General features: G+C 46.3%; 1 protein-coding gene across 1 annotated transcript in view; it reads right to left on the reverse strand.

The window, feature by feature from the left end:
- Positions 1-222: 222 nt before the first annotated feature.
- The window catches only part of LOC106611717 (dystrophin-related protein 2), a 244,675-nt gene continuing 223,734 nt past the window's right edge, over positions 223-21,163 (reverse strand). Inside the window, exons 20-25 of the mRNA XM_014212218.3 lie at positions 17,479-17,544; positions 15,781-15,930; positions 6,606-6,855; positions 5,529-5,646; positions 5,156-5,245; positions 223-4,919 (exon numbers count right to left, since the gene is read on the reverse strand). Of these exons, the coding sequence (XP_014067693.1) occupies positions 4,900-4,919; positions 5,156-5,245; positions 5,529-5,646; positions 6,606-6,855; positions 15,781-15,930; positions 17,479-17,544 (694 nt within the window). The 3' untranslated portion in view covers positions 223-4,899. The remainder of the gene's footprint in view (positions 4,920-5,155; positions 5,246-5,528; positions 5,647-6,605; positions 6,856-15,780; positions 15,931-17,478; positions 17,545-21,163) is intronic.

Below are 21,163 nucleotides of genomic sequence, written 5' to 3' on the forward strand. Positions count from 1 at the left end.
TGATGTGATTCATGACATTGATGTGATCATGACATTAATGTGATCATGACATTGATGTGATTCATGACATTGATGTGATTCATGACATTGATATGATTCATGATATGATATATGACATTGATATGATTCAAGACATTGATGTGATCATGACATATCATGTGGTGATTACCATAATTCAATTCAGGGTCATACTTGGTGGCATACACAAAAGACAAGCAGACGTTGTGTATAACAAATACAAATTGTATTTATTCTTTGTACATAAAGAGTAGAAAGCAGCCAGTAACCCACTCGTTATTAAAAAGCCTTTCTTTTTCAATCATTTTATACAGATTAAAAACCGATGGGGAGGACAGCAACATGGAGGAATGTCAGTACAGTACAAAATTAAATAAACAAACAAGTAAATAAATGACAGACACATTAGTCATAAACAAATGGACAAGTAATGAGGCGTGGTAACGTTGCTTTAAAAAAGACAGTAGAATAGAAAAGATGAGTCTGTGTTTTGGGGTGGCGGGCGTCTCTGTGTGCTAAAATAGGCTAGGCTAGTGTATGTCGTCGTAGCTCTGATTCCCATAAGAGGTTAAGTAATTCATGGCCCTGCCGTGTTCGAGAACACCAACAACCCCTCCCTGTGTCTCGTAACGATGCCAAGGTGCCCAGAACTCAGCGTGCACAGAAGGTCTCGCCATTAGGAATAATGAGTGTTGCTCTATAACGGGTTGACCAACTATATATAGCAAGGACACAGCCATACCCGTTGGCCATGTCCTCTAAACTGTCTCTGTCTCCGGCGACTAGGGCTTCTCCTCAATCACGCCGAAGATGATCGGACTGGTATCCAGCGTGAGGTCGCGCTGCGGGGAGCCCGGGACACTACTTGTAGAGCTCCACAGTGGTTTTATCTCGAACATTAGATGCCTCAGATGGATAATCACATGACTCCAGAGAGACGTGACGTGGCCAGTATAACGTAGTGTTCTTACAGAGGCTTCGCTTCGATGGGCTATAACACAATGCCACTACAAAGGCAGTATGGACTTCTGGGAGTTAAAGTAACAGGGACACAGTGAAGAGCTATAGTTTTCTGCTGCACTGTTACATATCGTTATATCAGTCTGCCAAACTACCTGCTACAGTGGTGTAATCATTCATTCCACCTACTCTCTCCTACCTCCAATATTGTCCAAAACACACAAAACATTTACAGTGCCTTCAGAAAGTATTCATGCCCCTTGACTTATTCAACATTTTGTTGTTACAGCCTGTATATATATTTTTTTTTAATTCCCCTGAGCCATCTACTCACAATACCTAATAATGACAAAGTGAAAAAATGTTTTTAGAAATGTTAACAAATGCATTGAAAGTGAAATACAAAAATATCTAATTTAAGTATTCACACCGCTGAGTCAATGTTAGAATCAGCTTTGGCAGCGATTACAGCTGTGAGTCTTTCTGGGTAAGTCTCTGAGAGCCTTGCACACCTGGATAGGATTTGGCCGGAACATAGCTCTATTCCGTTTCTTTTTATAATAAAAAAAAAGGTCCCTGAGTCCTTGCCATTGACAAGCATTCCCATAACATGATGCAGCCACCACCATGCTTGAAAATATGAAGTGGGGCTCAGTGATGTGTTGTGTTGGATTTGCCCCAAACATAACACTTTGTATTCAGGACATAAAGTTGATTTCTTTACCACATGTTTTGCAGTTTTACTTTATTGCCTTATTGCAAACAGGATGCACGTTTTGGAATATTTTTTATTCTGTAAAGGCTTCCTTTCCGTACTGTCATTTAGGTTAGTATTGTGGAGTAAACATTTCCCAAAAAATGATTCCACTTTGACATTATGAGGTATTTTGTGTAGGCCAGTGACACAAAATCTAAATGTAATGGATTTTAAATTCAGGCTGTAACACAACTAAATGTGGAAAAGGGCAAGGGTGAATAGTTTCTATAGGTCTACATGACATATGGTTTCTAGGCCTAATCGCTGTAGTTGATAATTTCACACACAGAGAGCGAGAGCGAGAGAGAGTTGTGATGCATTCACAGCTGCGTATATTCAGAGCCAAAACTATGTTCAGGGGGCTCATCAATGTGTAATGAGACGTGTGTTTACAAAAAAATTAAATAAACACATTAAAGAGGTTTCCAAAGAGTAAACATTATTTGCGTTGCGTGTTTTTTCCACTTGAGCAATTCTTTGTTCCTGGATCCTGTAAAGAAGGATGCCGGTGCACATCAGCCCTTGGCAAAGGTAGAACAGATGCCAATGATAATGACTTTCTATGCCAGTTAAACACTAAACAGTGGCAGGCGTTGTTCAGCGGGGGTGGTTAAGGAGTGATCGGGGGATAAGGTGGCTGAGGTATGGAATCGAGGCGCCCTCTCTTCCCCATATGGTTATCATCATTTCCATTATGAACGGCGCCCCACCTTGCCGACTCTCAACCTGTACAGTGTTCAGTTCCCTAGCAACAGCAGCAAAACAAACAGACAGCCACGGCGGAACTCGACTATGTCAAATGTGAACGCTGGCGCCTGGAGGGGATAAAGTCTAACGAATACCGGGATGGGATTCAAACTGAAATCTGTTCTTGGCAATAAGGTCAGAATGTTCTCTGAATGAATACAAACGATTCACATCATGGCTCCCTACGACTGTGGGTGTAAGAACTTAACGGAAGTGGTACCTCGTAAAAAACAGAGCATCGGTCCTCTTTTTTTCTAGCAAACCACTCGCCTACTGTCTGCGTCCATCTCTTGGAGATTTGCTGTGGCAAGCACATCAAAGTGGATGGCTCCTCTCCATTCAGCCCAGGAGCACTAAACAGACTATTTTCTTCCCCTTTCCTTTGGTCTCTCAGATCTCCCCTCCTCCGAGCCTCCCTTCCACTTCGCTATCACATTCCCACCATCCTCCCTCCCTCCCTCCCTCCACCCCGCCAAAGCCCTATTTGACCCCAGCCTTTTAATTCGTCTCTCAGGTGCTAGGCCGCTCTAGCGCTGTCAATTCCCACTGTCTTCCCTGTCCTTACTCATAAAGGCTCTCTGATGCCTCTAATGCAAAATGCCACAGAACCCAGACCCCTAAACAGAACTAGCATCTCACATGGAATGACAGCCACATCCACCCACTACACCCAAATGATGCAATTTCCTCCTCTGATTGTGAAAACACTGAATGACAAAAAAAGGCATATGTGATCCAGTACTTTAACATCTGATACACACATGGATGAGTCACACGCATAAAAAGAGAAAAGAAGAGAGGGAGAGGGGAGGAGAGAGAGAGAGAGAGAGAGAGAGAGAGAGAGAGAGAGGAGAGAGAGAGAGAGAGAGAGAGAGAGAGAGAGAGAGAGAGAGAGAGAGAGAGAGAGAGAGAGAGAGAGAGAGAGCGAGCGCCAGGGCGAACTCCATTTAATAATGTTTGAGGCAGCAACATAAAACACACGTATTGGTCTGTGCTGGGCTCTGTCTGGGTTTAAGGCAAATAGACTGTGCTCTGTCTGGAGTGTCACATGATCCTGGTGTGATGGTAGCCCAACCCCCCCGCCAGCCTCGAGCTCCTACTATCCTAGGCATTTGTGTACCCCTGAAAGGTTTAAGCAACATGGGGCACTGAGGCACCATGCCTTCTCTGCTGTGCACGCAGCGGGAGCCAGAGGAGGGCCCGGCGTTTAAAGCTAGAAGCTTTCTCAGCTAAACACACTGAGCCACGACACGAATCGGCGTTGTCTCAAGACTCTCCTTCTGAACAGAGACGCAAAATCACAGCCCTTCTTTCGTCACTGATTTCTTTTCACAAAAGTTTGCGGCTGTGAGTGTAAGCGTATGTGCGTTTATACGTGTTTATAGGTGTGTATTCCGACTGTATGTGATATGAAGGTTGATATGAATCTGAGTATGAGCACGTGTGTTAATACAGCATGAGAGTTCATCTGAAACAACGTGTGACTGCGTGTGTGTATGATATGTGCACTCACTGTGACAGAGAGAGCGGGGAGCCATGCGAGAGAGACGACAGGCATCCCAGTTTGGGAAGATTAGAGGAGCTGTGTGCACAGAAGCAGCGCTGCATGCGCTGGCGGGCACTTTGGCTGTCTTAAATAAATCATAGGGTTTTACTGATGATGTGTCAGTCCCACAGAGTCAATAAGCTTGTTGTGGGTCCCGCTGGCTCCCCGGCAATCTGCTCTGCTTTGCTCTGGGTACGCCTGCCCCAGCCGCCTGATCACAGACGCATGAAACGCAGCCAGCCTGGCCCAAATTGAGTCAACGCTGGTGCGCATGAACGCCTCGTAAAAAAAAAGAGAAGTTTGAAACGCATTAGAAAACAGGAAAAACACAAACGCACGCAGTTACTGGATAGAACAAACATGATGGAAATCCTCACTCATTTTTGCATTGTGTAAAAGTCATTTTTGTGGAAGGTCCTTGTGCTGTATGGATATAAAGCGTCACACCTTCGGACGACTATGTGGACGCTGGTTAGCACAGTGTCATGGCTGGGATGCTAGCGTTAGCCAGTAGTGGATTAGCTAGCTAAAACGGTTTCTGCCTGGCTGGGCTGCTAACGTTAGCCGTTAGCTTCCTTAGCCTCCTTAGCTGGTTAACACAGTGTCTGGCTGCACCGCTAACATTAGCCATAGCTTGTTAGCATAGTGCTTGGCCCGACCTGGACATTAGCATTAGCTGTTAGCCTTTGGCTCCCACAGGGGTGGTTAGTGCACAGAGGTCCAGGGGGAGGGAGAGGGGTCAGCTCTGGGTGAGCTGCTGTATGGGTCAAGAACCTAGTGCACTCTCTGTCCCTCTGACGGCAGCTATATGGGGCACGGGCCATCAGGCATCCCATCAGGCATCACTCTGCACTCCAAGCGTCGCCCTGGGTTAGATGAGTGACGTGGTTCCTGGAAGAGGAGAGAGGGGGAAAAGTGGCAATTAAGGGTCAAAATTAAGTTTTAGAACACAAGCAGAATGACCAGTCCTCAATGTGGGTCTTCACCAGGGTTTTGATCAGGCTAGTAAACTGTACATACCCTGCTTCTATCTGTTAGAAGTAGACTCACTACCTTGATGTGCACAAGCAAGTGGTTGTATCTGTGGCGTGTCTGTCTCAGGTCTGTAGGGTCAGAGAGAGACTCACCAGGTTCTGAAGGGAAGACGTTTCTCAGCTGCTCTATGACCTCCTGCAGCTGCTGCACTGTGTCCTGTTCATGATCCTCATCGCCATCTCCTGTCACACACAGCATCACACGGAGAGAGATGAGTGACAACAGAACACTCGATCATCTCATTCCAATGTTGTTATGGCCCACTAAATGAACATTTTGTTTTCAGTCAATAATCCAGCAGGAATTGCTTGGAACTTGCAACCCACCAGTGGGACCTAGCCTGATTGCTGTCTCTGTTCATTTGGCAAATTACAGGAGTGGCACGGAGTGGAATGTTAGCTAAATAGACTGGTACCCAGACTAGACAGGACCTAATATTCGGGAACATTTGCCTTAGTAGCTCACCTGCTGCCTCTGTGTCTGTGGTCTCTCTACTGGGTCCGTCCCCCTGATGGCCTCCCCCTGACACCGGAGACGACAGGGACGAAGGTTCCGACCCGTTGGCCTCTGAATCATCTTTGGGCTGGTGGAAAGTAAATAGTGTCATCAATCACAACAAAATTCCCAACGACAGCTACTTCAGAAAAGCACAAACGTTATTGGAATGTGTTGGTTGGGGTTGAAGGATACAGTAAACATGTAGACGCACTAAATAAGTCAAAGTGTTCCAGCGAAACTGAAGGCTGCGTTGGCTGGGGATTCAGACCTAGTTGTACGATGAACAAAGGAAAATCTACTTTCTACAGAGATGAAAACAGAACGGTTGACACTGACAGTTGACTGCCCACACCCACTCCACCACTCCACCACTCCACCACTTCATATTGGAACAATAGACTGAAGGAAATAAAGTATCTACGTGCAGGAACATTTCTTAAGAAGGGATTGAAAGGCCTTATATGATATGGGAGGTTCATGGAAGTGGTGAGAAAGTTCAAATCTGCAACTTTAGAATTCTTGGTACTCAGTCCCGCTGTTCCCAATCCCATTCCCCTCTTTCCACTAAATGAACCATCTCTCCAGTCTCTCTTTCAATCTCCTCTCTCTATTCCCAATTTCCAAGTCTTTTCACCTGAGGAAATGCCTTCCAGTCACTCTCTCTTTCTCTCTCTCCCTCTACTGCAGCAGTACAAATTATTCCATTCCTTCCTCTCCCTCTCTTTATTCCCCATTCACATATTCCTATTCTCCTACAGCAGTGTCCTATTTTCTTTCAGTCCATCTATTCTCTTTGTTCCCCTTTTTTGCTTCCTTTTATCATTCTGCTTCTTAATCTCTCTTGAGTCTATCCCCCTCTTTCTTTCTCTCCTTACCGTAGGTATTTCCCTCAGTCTCTCATCAGCTCTATCCCCCTCCCTTTCTGTCTCTGTACCTGCAGTTTTAAGCCCTTATAGTTGTTCTCTACCTCACCCCCCCTCTCCTCTTTTCCAAACCATCTTTTTTATTTCTTTACACTTTCCTTTCCCCTTCCTCCCTCCCTACCTGCAGCAGTAACTCTCGTAGCCTGTGCAGCTGGGACTCCAGCTGTTTGTTGTGGTCCTCCAGGATCTGCATGCGTGTCTCCAGGCGAGTCTTGTGCTGCCGGAGGACCCTTGCCTCGGCCAGGAGCTCCTCGTCCTGCTGGCCCTCCGTGGGAGATCCCGGAACCCCCTCACCTCCCTCCGTCAGCTGGGGCGCTGCAGCCGCCTCCTCATGCCTCCACTTCAGCCGCCGCCACTCCCCCTGCAGCACCCTGGGGAATAGGAGAGAGGACAGAGACATCAGCAGACAGCATTTTAAAGAGCTGGGAGTTTTCACTGACACACACACTGTCCACAATAGGCTATGATAGTAAATGGTGTGAGCTGTCTGTAAGCGCCGTAGTGCGTGTAACTCAATGACTTTATTTCTACTGTATAGCACATTTCTAAAAGAGAATTCATTTCAAAGTGGTTTACAAATATAATAATAAAAGGAACGAAAGATAACACAAAACGTTTTCTATACAAATATACATTTAAGATAGACAAGAATATATTTTTTGAGACAAATTCAAAAAATAAAACAGTAAAATAACAGTGGACATGAGAATACAGTGAAAAACATATAAATAAATGAAGATGGCACTATGGCTGAGACAACTAAAAGCACCGTAGGTAAAAGTGCAGCTAAAGAAGTATGTCTTAACCTTTTTCTTCAAATTGTCTACCATTTGTGAGGCCCTCAGATCCTCTGGCAGGCTGTTCCAAAGGCCAGCATCACAGTGACTAAAGGCAGGGCCGGTTCCAGGCATACAGTGCATTCGGAAAGTATTCAGACCCCTTGACTTTTTTCACATTTTGTTACGTTACAGCCTTATTCTAAAATTGATTAAGTAAAAAAAAATTCTCATCAATCTACACACAATACCCCATAATGGCAAAGCAAAGACAGCTTTTTAGCAATGTGTGCAAATGTATAAATAAAAAATACAGAAATATCACATTTACATGAGTATTCAGACCCTTTACTCAGTACTTTGTTGAAGCACCTTTGGCAGCGATTACAGCCTTGAGTCTTCTTTGGTATGGCACTACAAGCTTGGCACACCTGTATTTGGGGAGTTTCTCCTATTCTTCTCTGCATATCCTCTCAAGCTCTGTCAGGTTGGATGGGGAGTGTCGCTGCACAGCTATCAGGTTCAAGTCTAGGGTCTGGCTGGGCCACTCAAGGACTCAGAGACTTGTCCCGAAGCCACTCCTGCGTTGTCTTGGCTGTGTGCTTAGTGTTGTTGTCCTGTTGGAAGGTGAACCTTCGCCCCAGTCTGAGGTCCTGAGTGCTCTGGAGCAGGTTTTCATCAAGGATCTCTCTGTACTTTGCTCCGTTCATCTTTCCCTCAATCCTAACTTCTCTCAGTCCCTGCCGCTGAAAAACAGCACGATGCTGCCAAAACAGCAGGATGCTGCCACCACCATGCTTCCCCGTAGGGATGGTGCCAGGTTTCCTCCAGATGTGACGCTTGGCATTCAGGCCAATGAGTTCAATCTTGGTTTCATCAGACCAGAGAATGTTGTGTCTCATGTCTGAGAGTCCTTTAGATGCCTTTTGGCAAACTTCAAGTGGGCTGTCGTGCCTTTTACTGAGGAGTGGCTTCCGTCTGGCCACTCTACCATAAAGGCCTGATTGGTGGAGTGCTGCAGAGCTGGTTGTCCTTCTGGAAGGTTTTCCCATCTCCACAGAGGAACTCTGGAGCTCTGTCAGAGTGACCATCAGGTTCTTGGTCACCTCTTTGACCAAGGCCCTTCTCCCCCATTGCTCAGTTTGGTCAGGTGGCCAGCTCTAGGAAGAGTCTTGCTGGGTCCAAACTTCTTGCATTTAAGAATGATGGAGGCCACTATGTTCTTGAAGGACCTTCAATGCTCCAGAAATGCTTTGGTACCCTTCCCCAGATCTGTGCCTCGACTAAATCCTGTCTCGGAGCTCTACGGACAATTCCTTCGACCTCATGGCTTTGTTTTGCTCTGACATGCACTGGCAACATTGGAACCTTATATAGACAGGTGTGTGCCTTTCCAAATCACGTTCAATCATTTGAATTTCACACAGGGGGACTCAAATCAAGTTGTCAATTTCTTTTTTTTAGGAACTTAGTCAGGGTCTCAACTTACTACTGAGAGTAAGAATAATATAATACACCAGGTGCAATTTCAAAATTTGGTTGTGCATCATTAGTTATTCTCTTGTTATGTCTTCCACTGACAGTTACTAAAATTGCCATATCAGCTGACAATTGTTAGCTGGCAATCTGTCTAAATTTGTAGTAATTATGATTGAATACCGACCTAGCATGCAGGGGCCCTGACCTCCACAGGGCCCCCATTGATTTTGTTAGTCATTCTCACTCAGATCATATTAACATGGCATAAGTCAATACAACATGTGTCGAATTGCAGGATTTTAGCTTTAAAACTGCAAAAATGTATTGTTTTGTTTTGTTATAAACTTACAAAGTTCTTGCCGCCCCATGGCAAAATTTGTAAAATTGCAGGAAATGAACTTTAAAACAAAGCGTTTTCTCTCCACTGTCAAGAGGAGGCCATTAAAACGTTTTGCAGCGAGGTGACAAACTATTAAGTGCACTACTTTTGACCAGAGTACTATGGGTGGTAGGTAGCCTAGTGCTAGTGTTGACCAGAGTACTATGGGTGGCAGGTAGCCTAGCGCTAGTGTTGACCAGAGTACTATGGGTGGCAGGTAGCCTAGCGCTAGTGTTGACCAGAGTACTATGGGTGGCAGGTAGCCTAGCGCTAGTGTTGACCAGAGTACTATGGGTGGCAGGTAGCCTAGCGCTAGTGTTGACCAGAGTACTATGGGTGGCAGGTAGCCTAGCGCTAGTGTTGACCAGAGTACTATGGGTGGCAGGTAGCCTAGCGCTAGTGTTGACCAGAGTACTATGGGTGGCAGGTAGCCTAGCGCTAGTGTTGACCAGAGTACTATGGGAGGCAGGTAGCCTAGTGCTAGTGTTGACCAGAGTACAATGGGTGGCAGGTAGCCTAGCGCTAGTGTTGACCAGAGTACTATGGGTGGCAGGTAGCCTAGCGCTAGTGTTGACCAGAGTACTATGGGTGGCAGGTAGCCTAGCGCTAGTGTTGACCAGAGTACTATGGGTGGCAGGTAGCCTAGCGCTAGTGTTGACCAGAGTACTATGGGTGGCAGGTAGCCTAGCGCTAGTGTTGACCAGAGTACTATGGGTGGCAGGTAGCCTAGCGCTAGTGTTGACCAGAGTACTATGGGAGGCAGGTAGCCTAGTGCTAGTGTTGACCAGAGTACAATGGGTGGCAGGTAGCCTAGCGCTAGTGTTGACCAGAGTACTATGGGTGGCAGGTAGCCTAGCGCTAGTGTTGGGCAAATAATCAAAAGGTTGCTGGTTGAAATCTCTGAGCTCCCTAAGTGAACAATCTCACATTATGCTATTTGCTGGTACATGCACAAACGCTAATTGCTCCTGTATGTCTGCTAAATGACTGAGGGTCCCACCAACCAAATCTAACTTAGGGCTGACTAAAGGCATTGTCACAAAATCTTTTGGAACATCTCAAACTCCAGTGCCAGAGGATCTAAGGGACCGACCGGACACATATCCTAAATGCATATGATACATGTGTTCAGGTGCAAGACCACATAGTGCTTTAAAAAGGTATAAAGCAATTTTAAAATCAACTGTAAAACGAACAGGCAACCAATGAAGGGACTTTAAAATAGGTGTTATGTGTGCAGTCTTAGTTAGCACAGGTGCTGCTGCATTCTCAATTAATTGGCAGTTGGCCAATATTTTTCTTGGGAAGACCAGACAGGAGACCATCGCAGTAACCAAGCCTGGTAGTAATAAAAACATGCATTAGTCTCTCAATGTTGGTCTGGCAGAGAAACTGACGCATTTTGGCACTGTTAAGTAGATGATAAAATCTAAGTTTATTGGTCGCAGTTCTGATAAGAAAACTGATTTGGTCGCATTTCGGAGTCTAAAATCACACCTAGGTGTTTAGCCAGGTGGGTTTTATCTAATGTTCACTGTCTGCGTGCTGATCATGCGAACTGACTAGTGAAAAACTCCTATCGCTCTTAACATATACACTGTATGAAAACAGAAATGTTATCGACTTGAACTGTTGATCAGGATTAACTTGTGTTTAACATAAAGACGAATCCTGTGCATTCACCATTTACCACAGCTCATAATTCATTTCTGTCTGTATGGAAACAGAATGCCTATGTCTCTATAACATTTGTGATGACCCTCCCACTCTGTCTGCCGAATTCTTTCTCTTTGCTCTTGTTCTCCTTATTAGGATGTCGGTGGGCGGCACGGGAGGGTCGTCAGCGGAATGGGACACACCTGGGCTCGGGTGTGTCCTGGGGATAAATACACCTTTCCCCCATTCATTGGGGAGACTCTCTCCACGCAGACACACTGCTGAATTTTGGTTGTGGCATTTTTTTGTGGCTGTTTTGTTTGTTTGCATTATCACATCTATTCATGCAACCACTCACTTACACTACTGACTACACACACCATTGTTATTTGTTTATAGTTTACTTTAGTTAATAAATATATTTGTGTTATTCCTTGATCTCCATGTTGTTTCCCTTTCTGTTGCGGGCTACGAGTCGGTTCGTGACACATTTCGCACAGACAATAAAGATCACTTTTCTGAGCAGCGAAATTGTGCACGGGAATCTTTTTTATTCTTATTTTCCTGACAATTTTCACGGAGCTAAGAAAGTTGAGGCATGGGATGACGGTACTAATTCTACCACATATTCATGAGCTACACACTCATGACTTCCACAATGAGTCTGATTTTGGTCGTCAGGCCCAGATTCTGACATATCACATGGGGTCCAATAAGCCAATCAGAATAAAGGAGGACAGCTGCAGTGCTAAATGAGGATCACACAGGATATACCTCATCATAACAATACAGAAATAATACCAAACTAGGCTAAGGTTTCAGACACCAAAGGGCTGTGTGTATTTATGTTATTAATCTAGCTTTATTAACCTATTATTCATCGGTGACAAACGGAGAGCAAACAAATGTGTGTGTGTGCGTGTGTGTGTGTTGGCCCGAAGGTCAAGGGCACGTAGAAAAGACAAAATAGAATAAATCCAATGAATCATACCTTTTAAAGTTGCCTCTGGTATCAAATGAAGTGTATGGGAAAAGCATGATTCTCTCTCATTTCAACTTTTACTTCAAGGTCTTAAGGGTACTTAAGTAACACAGAATCCTATTTGGGCACGAGAATCCAATTTGATGTGTTCCAAAGCCATTTATTTCCCATCACACTCATGCATCATACAGTAGTATACTCTGTTCACTATACAGTCGTGGCCAAGAATGACACAAATATTAATTTCCACAAAGTTTGCTGCTTCAGTGTCTTTGGATATTTTTGTCAGATGTTACTATGGAATACTGAAGTATAATTACAAGCATTTCATAAGTGTTGTCATGACGTTGGCCCGTGGGTAAGGTTTATGACCCCCCCATAAATACCTTTCTCCCTTCCCCTCTTGTTTCTGACCCTACTGAAGGACTTGAATAGCCTGTGTTAAATATAGAGAGTCTGGGAACATCAAACAAATGGGGAAAAGGAACCATATTTTGGTAATAAAACCAGTTGGAAATATGCTTTGGAACGTAATGAGTATGGATGTCAGTTCGGTTCTCATCTGAGACATTATGACTGATGACAGGACGACATAAACTGTACCTGGGAAAGTATACACCCTCTAGTTATCAGAGTCACATGGAATTGTTATGCAATTGAAATGTTTGATATTGAAATTATTTGTTCGTAGATTAAATGTAATTTTAGCTTCCAATTGAGAGAATTGGGTTTTCATAAGGAAAGTGCCCTGCTTGATCAGTGGCCCGCCCCTGTGAAGAGACAGGGGTTATAAATGATGAAACACACCCTCCTCCCCTCGCCACTATATAAGACAATGACACAATGTAGCCGTTGAGTTCCACTACGTGAGGTCTGCAGCCTCTGCGTTAAAGGGACACACATGTCAAGTACAGAACTAAGCCAACCTCAGCATGAGCTTTGGTTGTGAATGGTATGAACTTTGAACGCTTATTCACTACAGAAGTGATACTTCCTAGCCGTTGAGTTAGCAGCGGCCGCTGTAGACGTGGGCTAGGAAAGGACGGACGACGGATCCAGTCTAACACAAACGAAGATACCACAACGTATCCAATTTACCACCAGAGACATTGTCACGGTTGTCGTAGGTTAGAGACCAAGGCGCAGCGGGTTGCGTGCTCATCCTTATTTTATTTATAAGTGAACACGAAAAAACAATAAACAAAGAACGACAGTTCAACAGTTTCGCAGGCTATACTAACAGCAGTGAAAAAATAATCTCCCACAAAGGGACAGGTGGAAAACAGGCTCCCTAAGTATGACACTCAATCAGAAACAACAATGTACAGCTGTTCCTGATTGAGAGCCACACCAGGCCAACAAAGAAATACACAACATAGAAACCCTAGAAACAAAACAAGAATATAAACCAAAAACCCCGGAACACATAAATCCAACACCCCTCTACATACACACACACCCCGAACCATATAAAACAAATACCCCTCTACCTAAATACATAGCCCAAACCACATGAAAAAAACACCCCCTGCCACGTCCTGACCAAACTATAATAACAAATAACCCCTATTACTGGTCAGGACGTGACAGACATTCTTCCGAGGACAGGAAGATCTCTCTTGGCCAACCCGGCCAGCATCTACGACCAATCTACCGAAGCGCAGCTCAGAGTAAATATTTATTGCATTTTCCTTTTCCAAATGTGCGGTAATTTAGAATGCATAAGATTCTGTATTTACGATAGCATAGTAGTATCTTTGTTCCTCAGTCTTCCCGCTCTTTCATTCAAGCCCAACCCCCTTTCTTTGTGTAACAAGCCGCCATGTCGGCTCCGTCCACCTGATTAGCTTAATCAGGTAATATTAATTACAGAGAAAGGATTTTATAGAATAGCATGCCATATCACTTAATCCGGCATAGCCAAAGACACGACAGTGTCAAAGGCTTTTATTGACAATTATATGAAGTTGATGCAAAGAGTCAAGCTTTGCAGTGTTGACCCTTCTTTTTCAAGACCTCTGCAATCTGCCCTGGCATGCTGTCAATTAACTTTTGGGCCACATCCTGACTGATGGCAGCCCATTCTTGCATAATCAATGCTTGGAGTTGTGGGTTTTTGTTTTTCCACCCGCCTCTTGAGGATTGACCACAAGTTCTCAATGGGATTAAGTTCTGTGGAGTTTCCCAAAATACCGCACCCAAAATATCGATGTTTTGTTCCCCGAGCCAGTTAGTTATCACTTTTGCCTTATGGCAAGGTGCTCCATCATGCTGGAAAAGGCATTGTTCATCGCCAAACTGTTCTTGGATGGTTGGGAGAATTTGCTCTCGGAGGATGTGTTGGTACCATTCTTTATTCATGGCTGTGTTCTTAGGCAAAATTGTGAGTGAGCCCACTCCCTTGGCTGAGAAGCAAACCCACACATGAATGGTCTCAGGTTGCTTTACTGTTGGCATGACACAGGACTGATGGTAGCGCTCACCTTGTCTTCTCCGGACAAGCTTTTTTCCGGATGCCCCAAACAATCGTAAAGGGGATTCATCAGAGAAAATTACTTTACCCCAGTCCTCAGCAGTCCAATCCCTGTACCTTTTGCAGAATATCAGTCTGTCCCTGATGTTTTTCCTGGAGAGAAGTGGCTTCTTTGCTGCCCTTCTTGACACCAGGCCATCCTCCAAAAGACTTCGCCTCACTGTGCATGCAGATGCACTCACACCTGCCTGCTGCCATTCCTGAGCAAGCTCTGTACTGTTGGTGCCCTGATCCCGCTGCTGAATCAACTTTAGGAGACGGTCCTGCCGCTTGCTGGACTTTCTTGGGTGCCCTGAAGCCTTCTTCACAACAATTGAACCGCTCTCTTTGAAGTTCTTGATGATCCGATAAATGGTTGATTTAGGTGCAATGTTACTGGCAGGAATATCCTTGCCTGTGAAGCCCTTTTTGTGCAAAGCAATGATGACGGGGTAACCATGGTTGACAGAGGAAGAACAATGATTCCAAGCACCACCCTCCTTTTGAAGCTTCCAGTCTGTTATACAAACTCAATCAGCATGACAGAGTGATCTCCAGCCTTGTCCTCGTCAACACTCACACCTGTGTTAAAGAAAGAATCACTGACATAATGTCAGCTGTTCCTTTTGTGGCAGGGCTGAAATGCAGTGGAAATGTTTTTGGGGGATTCAGTTAATTTGCATGGCAAAGAGGGACTTTGCAATTCATCTGATCACTCTTCATAACATTCTGGACTATATGCAAATTGCTATTATACAAACTGAGGCAGCAGACCTTGTGAAAATGTATATTTATGTAATTCTCAAAACTTTTGGCCACGACTGTACAATCACCCTGACAATAGTGGTCCATAGATAAGGATATCTGGGGAATGTGCCAACTGTTTAAGATTTTGGGTCCTAATTAACCTTAAACTAAGAATTGGATCTTGTTCTGAATTCCTTGATTGATTATTTGATTGGATCTGCTGCTGCTTCAACAGGTGCACGATGTAGTCGGAATGATGATAATAATCATCGTTTATTAACCTTTCAGTCTCAGAACCTGTAGGACTTACTGGTAGTGGATGAGGCGAGTTCAACCAGGAAATGTAAAGTGCTTTGACAATCTCAAAGCTCTTTACATTTCCTGGTGGAACTCACATTTCCTGGTGGAACTCACCTCATCTACTTCCAATGTGTAGTTCTCACACTGGGTGTCAGAAGCATGGTTAATTGATTAGGATGGCCATGGTAGTAACCCTGTAGGGTTGTAAGAGTTAAAGCTTGGAAGTCCTACAGGCTCTAAGACCTAAAGGTTCTAAGCCCCAAATGTTCTAAGGCCAACGGGTCCTATGTCCTACAGGTACTAAGACAAAACGGTTCTAGACCTTAAAGGTTCTAAGACCAAAAGATTCTATGTTTTAAAAGTTTTAAGACAAAAAGGTTCTACACCTTAAAGGTTCTAAGACCAATAGTTCTAAAGGTTCTAAGATAAAAGATTTCTAAAACCAAAAGGGCTCTATTTTCTCACCGGTTCTCGTTCTCCAGGCGGGCCAGCGTTCTCTGCAGCTCGTCCTTGTCCTGACAGTCCAGGTGGGCCAGCAGCATCTGCTGTCCGCTGGGGGAGTCCTGGTCCAGGGCGCCGGGGCTGGAGTGACGCAGGAGGTACTGATCTTCATCCCTGAGTCCCCCACATGACACAGCACAGGAGACACTCAGCACACTGAGCCACAACCCTGCCACCAGCAGCACAGCACAGCAAACAGCACAGGATAGGACAGTGTACAGCCACAAACAAGACAGCACAGGACAGGACAGAGCAGCACAGCACAGCAGCACAGACAGCACAGCAGAAGCAAAGCGCAACAGACACATTGGTATGGTGGAGCAGTACTGACACGGAATGGCACAGACACACAGACAGCAACAGACACACGGACGGCAACAGCAGCACAGGCAGGATAGACGCACATCAGCTCAAACACAGACAGTCTTCAATTCTGAGAACAAGTGGCCGCATAGACAGACATGACATAGACAGACATGACATAGACAGACATGCAGCAATAAAGGACATTAATGACGCCAGAGCACAGCCAGACATACTGCAGCACTGGGCAGCAAGCTAACAGAGTGACATAAGAACGAGGGGACTCAGCATTCACAAAGAGCAGCAGTAGAGACAGGAGACAGAGGACAGGAGACAGGAGACAGCGCAGTAGCCCTACTGACAAGAACAAAGTACAGAAACACTTGGAACAAACATAGCCACAGTGTCACAGTGATAAACCAGACACACAGAGCAAATAGCTTGCAGACAAACAGCACACTGAACAACTATACAAACAGCCATGTTGACACATCAAATAGGCAGCTTCACACACCATGCCAATGCCCTCCCTATCTCGCCAATACACACATGCACATACAGACACACATACACAGACATGAACGCACACACTGACACACACACACACACACACACACACACACAGACATGAATGCACCCACACATATACACAGATATGAATACACACACTGACGTGGACCTATGCACACACACACATAAACACAAACAATCCCTCGCTCTCTTTCTCTCGACACTAAAAACAAACACAGTAAACCCTTTGATGGAGGCCACTACACCTTGGTGGTAAAATTCATTTTGTTATAGCAGTGCTCACAATGAAAACACCCACGCACACACACACACACACACGCCTCACCCCCAGAACACTCTCTGTCTCAGCCAAAGCCTTTGATCAGGGCCAACACCTGTGTCCAGTCAGTTTATATGATTCCTTAGTGAGGGGCTCACCTTATTGACTCCACCATTCACATCAAAGCTACTCCCCCTCTCCCCTCCTTTTCGCTCAGCCAGCCTCTGGCCCTTAACATCATGTTCTGTAGTATTTCAATGGGCCTCCCTCTCTCCCGTGCAGCAGCCCTTTGTATTTGGTCTTTAATCACAAAGACTGTTATATGACGAAGGGGGAGTGTGTGCACTGCCTCGGCCATGGGTCCTTTCATAAACTTGGTAATTATTTTATGTCACTGACCAGCCTTCCCTGAATGTGTGTGTGCACACTCGGGGTATACACACAGGCATACACATGCCGACACACTCCCTCAGACACATAAACACCCACACACACAAACACACACACACACACATACACTTGGTTGAAATGAAAGGGATCAGTGTGTGGGGAGGTGGGAGTGTACTCACAGACTCTCATCAGGTGACAGGCTATCTGTGAAGAAGGAACAATTCTGGTTCTCCATCTCTGCCAACCTGGACAACAGGAAAACACACGGGGGGGGGGAGGGAGAGAGAGAGAGAGAGAGAGAGAGAGAGAGAGAGAGAGAGAGAGAATAGGTAGGTACTCTGTAGTAAAAAGAGGTCAAGAGCAACAGATTGACAGATTTAATGTATTTTAGAAAGAAGTAGAGCTACTTTCATTCCAAGTAGAGCTATTCAGTACAGTACTGTATTGTAGTGTTTCAGGACCAAGGACAGCGAGTCTAGGTTTTCAGCCCTGCAGCAGTGACTGCTGTTTTTCAGTGCCATGGACAGCTACCCCACTGCACTTCTCTTTCTACTGCCTTACAGTGTAGTTGAGACGTTTGGCAGATCAGCACCATGGACAGCTACCACACTGTTACAGACTGTTATCAGAGACAGAAGAGGAAGTGAGACACCCCAATCACAGTTTTTTTTTCTTCTGGTTCAATGAAAGTCAATGAACTAAGTACACCAAACCCAGCTGCTATTGCATTTGTGTTTATGGGAGACACACCCACTGAAGTAAACCAGAACTGACCATTTTTTCCCAATGGTAAATGGCCAGAGCGAACTACCTTAATTTATCCACCATCTGTGCTGTTATACTCCTCCCCTATTACCAGAATCAGCTTAATTCACCAAATACATTTGCATGTACAGGAATTTGATCTGGCAGCTAAACAGGGAGAACTTTGCTTTTAGCGACACCTCACTCTCTCAGCAGTGGGAACGGGCTTCTGATGGAGCTGCCAGGAATGCTGTGTTGGAACCACCAGCCATGTACAACCTCCGCCAGAGACACTAATGAAATGTGTCTCATGCTAATCAAGCTCCAGGCCCCCCACAACACACACATATGCCACACACACACACACACACACACACACACACACACACACACACCACACACACACACACACACACACACACACACACACACACCACCCACCACCACCAAAAACATCTATGGATTGACGGATGGAGGGAGAGAAAAGAGGGATGAGGATGGAGTGATGAAGAGAAATCCATAAGACATCATTATGACCCCTCCCACCAAGGTCCATAGAGAGTACAGGCCATCCAATCATCATTATGACCCCTCCCACCAAGGTCCATAGAGAGTACAGGCCATCCACTCATCATTATGACCCCTCCCACCAAGGCCCATAGAGAGTACAGGCCATCCACTCATCATTATGACCCCTCCCACCAAGGCCCATAGAGAGTACAGGCCATCCACTCATCATTATGACCCCTCCCACCAAGGTCCATAGAGAGTACAGGCCATCCACTCATCATTATGACCCCTCCCACCAAGGCCCATAGAGAGTACAGGCCATCCACTCATCATTATGACCCCTCCCACCAAGGCCCATAGAGAGTACAGGCCATCCACTCATCATTATGACCCCTCCCACCAAGGCCCATAGAGAGTACAGGCCATCCACTCTGACTGTGGCCAGACCTGGCCCTTTATCCATCCACTCTGACCGTGGCCAGACCTTGGCCCTTTATCCATCCACTCTGACCGTGGCCAGACCTGGCCCTTTATCCATCAACTCTGACCATGGCCAGACCTGGCCCTTTATCCATCCACTCTGACCGTGGCCAGACCTGGCCCTTTATCCATCCACTCTGACTGTGGCCAGACCTGGCCCTTTATCCATCCACTCTGACCGTGGCCAGACCTGGCCCTTTATCCATCCACTCTGACCGTGGCCAGACCTGGCCCTTTATCCATCCACTCTGACCGTGGCCAGACCTGGCCCTTTATCCATCCACTCTGACCGTGGCCAGACCTGGCCCTTTATCCATCCACTCTGACCGTGGCCAGACCTGGCCCTTTATCCATCCACTCTGACCGTGGCCAGACCTGGCCCTTTATCCATCCACTTTAACCGTGACCAGACCTGGCCCTTTATCCATCCACTCTGACCGTGGCCAGACCTGGCACTTTATCCATCCACTCTGACCGTGGCCAGACCTTGGCCCTTTATCCATCCACTCTGACCGTGGCCAGACCTGGCCCTTTATCCATCCACTCTGACCGTGGCCAGACCTGGCCCTTTATCCATCCACTCTGACCGTGGCCAGACCTGGCCCTTTATCCATCCACTCTGACCGTGGCCAGACCTGGCCCTTTATCCATCCACTCTGACCGTGGCCAGACCTGGCCCTTTATCCATCCACTCTCACTGTGGCCAGACCTGGCCCTTTATCCATCCACTCTGACCGTGGCCAGACCTGGCCCTTTATCCATCCACTCTGACCGTGGCCAGACCTGGCCCTTTATCCATCCACTCTGACCGTGGCCAGACCTGGCCCTTTATCCATCCACTCTGACCGTGGCCAGACCTGGCCCTTTATCCATCCACTCTGACCGTGGCCAGACCTGGCCCTTTATCCATCCACTCTGACCCTGGCCAGACCTGGCCTTTTATCCATCCACTCTGACTGTGGCCAGACCTGGCCCTTTATCCATCCACTCTGACTGTGGCCAGACCTGGCCCTTTATCCATCCACTCTCACTGTGGCCAGACCTGGCCCTTTATCCATCCACTCTGACCGTGGCCAGACCTGGCCCTTTATCCATCCACTCTGACTGTGGCCAGACCTGGCCCTTTATCCATCCACTCTCACTGTGGCCAGACCTGGCCCTTTATCCATCCACTCTGACCGTGGCCAGACCTGGCCCTTTATCCATCCACTCTGACCGTGGCCAGACCTGGCCTTTTATCCATCCACTCTGACCGTGGCCAGACCTGGCCCTTTATCCATCCACTCTGACCGTGGCCAGACCTGGCCTTTTATCCATCCACTCTGACCCTGGCCAGACCTGGCCCTTTATCCATCCACTCTGACCGTGGCCAGACCTGGCCTTTTATCCATCCACTCTGACCGTGGCCAGACCTGGCCCTTTATCCATCCACTCTGACCCTGGCCAGACCTGGCCCTTTATCCATCCACTCTGACCGTGGCCAGACCTGGCCTTTTATCCATCCACTCTGACCGTGGCCAGACCTGGCCCTTTATCCATCCACTCTGACCGTGGCCAGACCTGGCCTTTTATCCATCCACTCTGACCGTGGCCAGACCTTGGCCCTATGGCTAACAGACATTTATTTAACCACTCTCACTGTGGCTAGATCTGTCCCCTTAATTCAATCAGTTAGGTCATTAATCAAATGGTTGTTAGGCAGGGTAGAGAGGAGAGGGAGCCTCACCCCAGTATTCTATGTGAGAGCTGTAGACTTGGCCCCTGTCCTCAGGACAGTCCTGGGGATGTGGGAATTTGTGAGTTAATTCCTATGAGTCCCACACTCTTAGAAAAAATGTTACTTTTGGTTCCAGGTACAACCCTTTTTGGTTCCTTTTGGAAAGCGTTCTACATGGAACCCAAAAGGGTTCTACTTGGAACCAAAAGGGTTCTACCTGGAACCATAAAGGGATCTTCAAAGGGTTATCTTATGAGGACAGCAGAATAACCCTTTTAGGTTCTAGATAGCTCCCTCCCTCCCTCCCTCCCTCAGAGTCTATACTAATGATAAAAGGAGAGCTCTCCACTGGCACCTTGGTGTGTGACACACCAGCAAATCTGGATCCAACCCAAAACATCAAATACCCACAA

Source organism: Salmo salar, chromosome 09 (genome assembly GCF_965601325.2).
Source record: "Salmo salar chromosome 09, fSalSal1, whole genome shotgun sequence".
Classification (NCBI taxonomy): domain Eukaryota; kingdom Metazoa; phylum Chordata; class Actinopteri; order Salmoniformes; family Salmonidae; genus Salmo; species Salmo salar.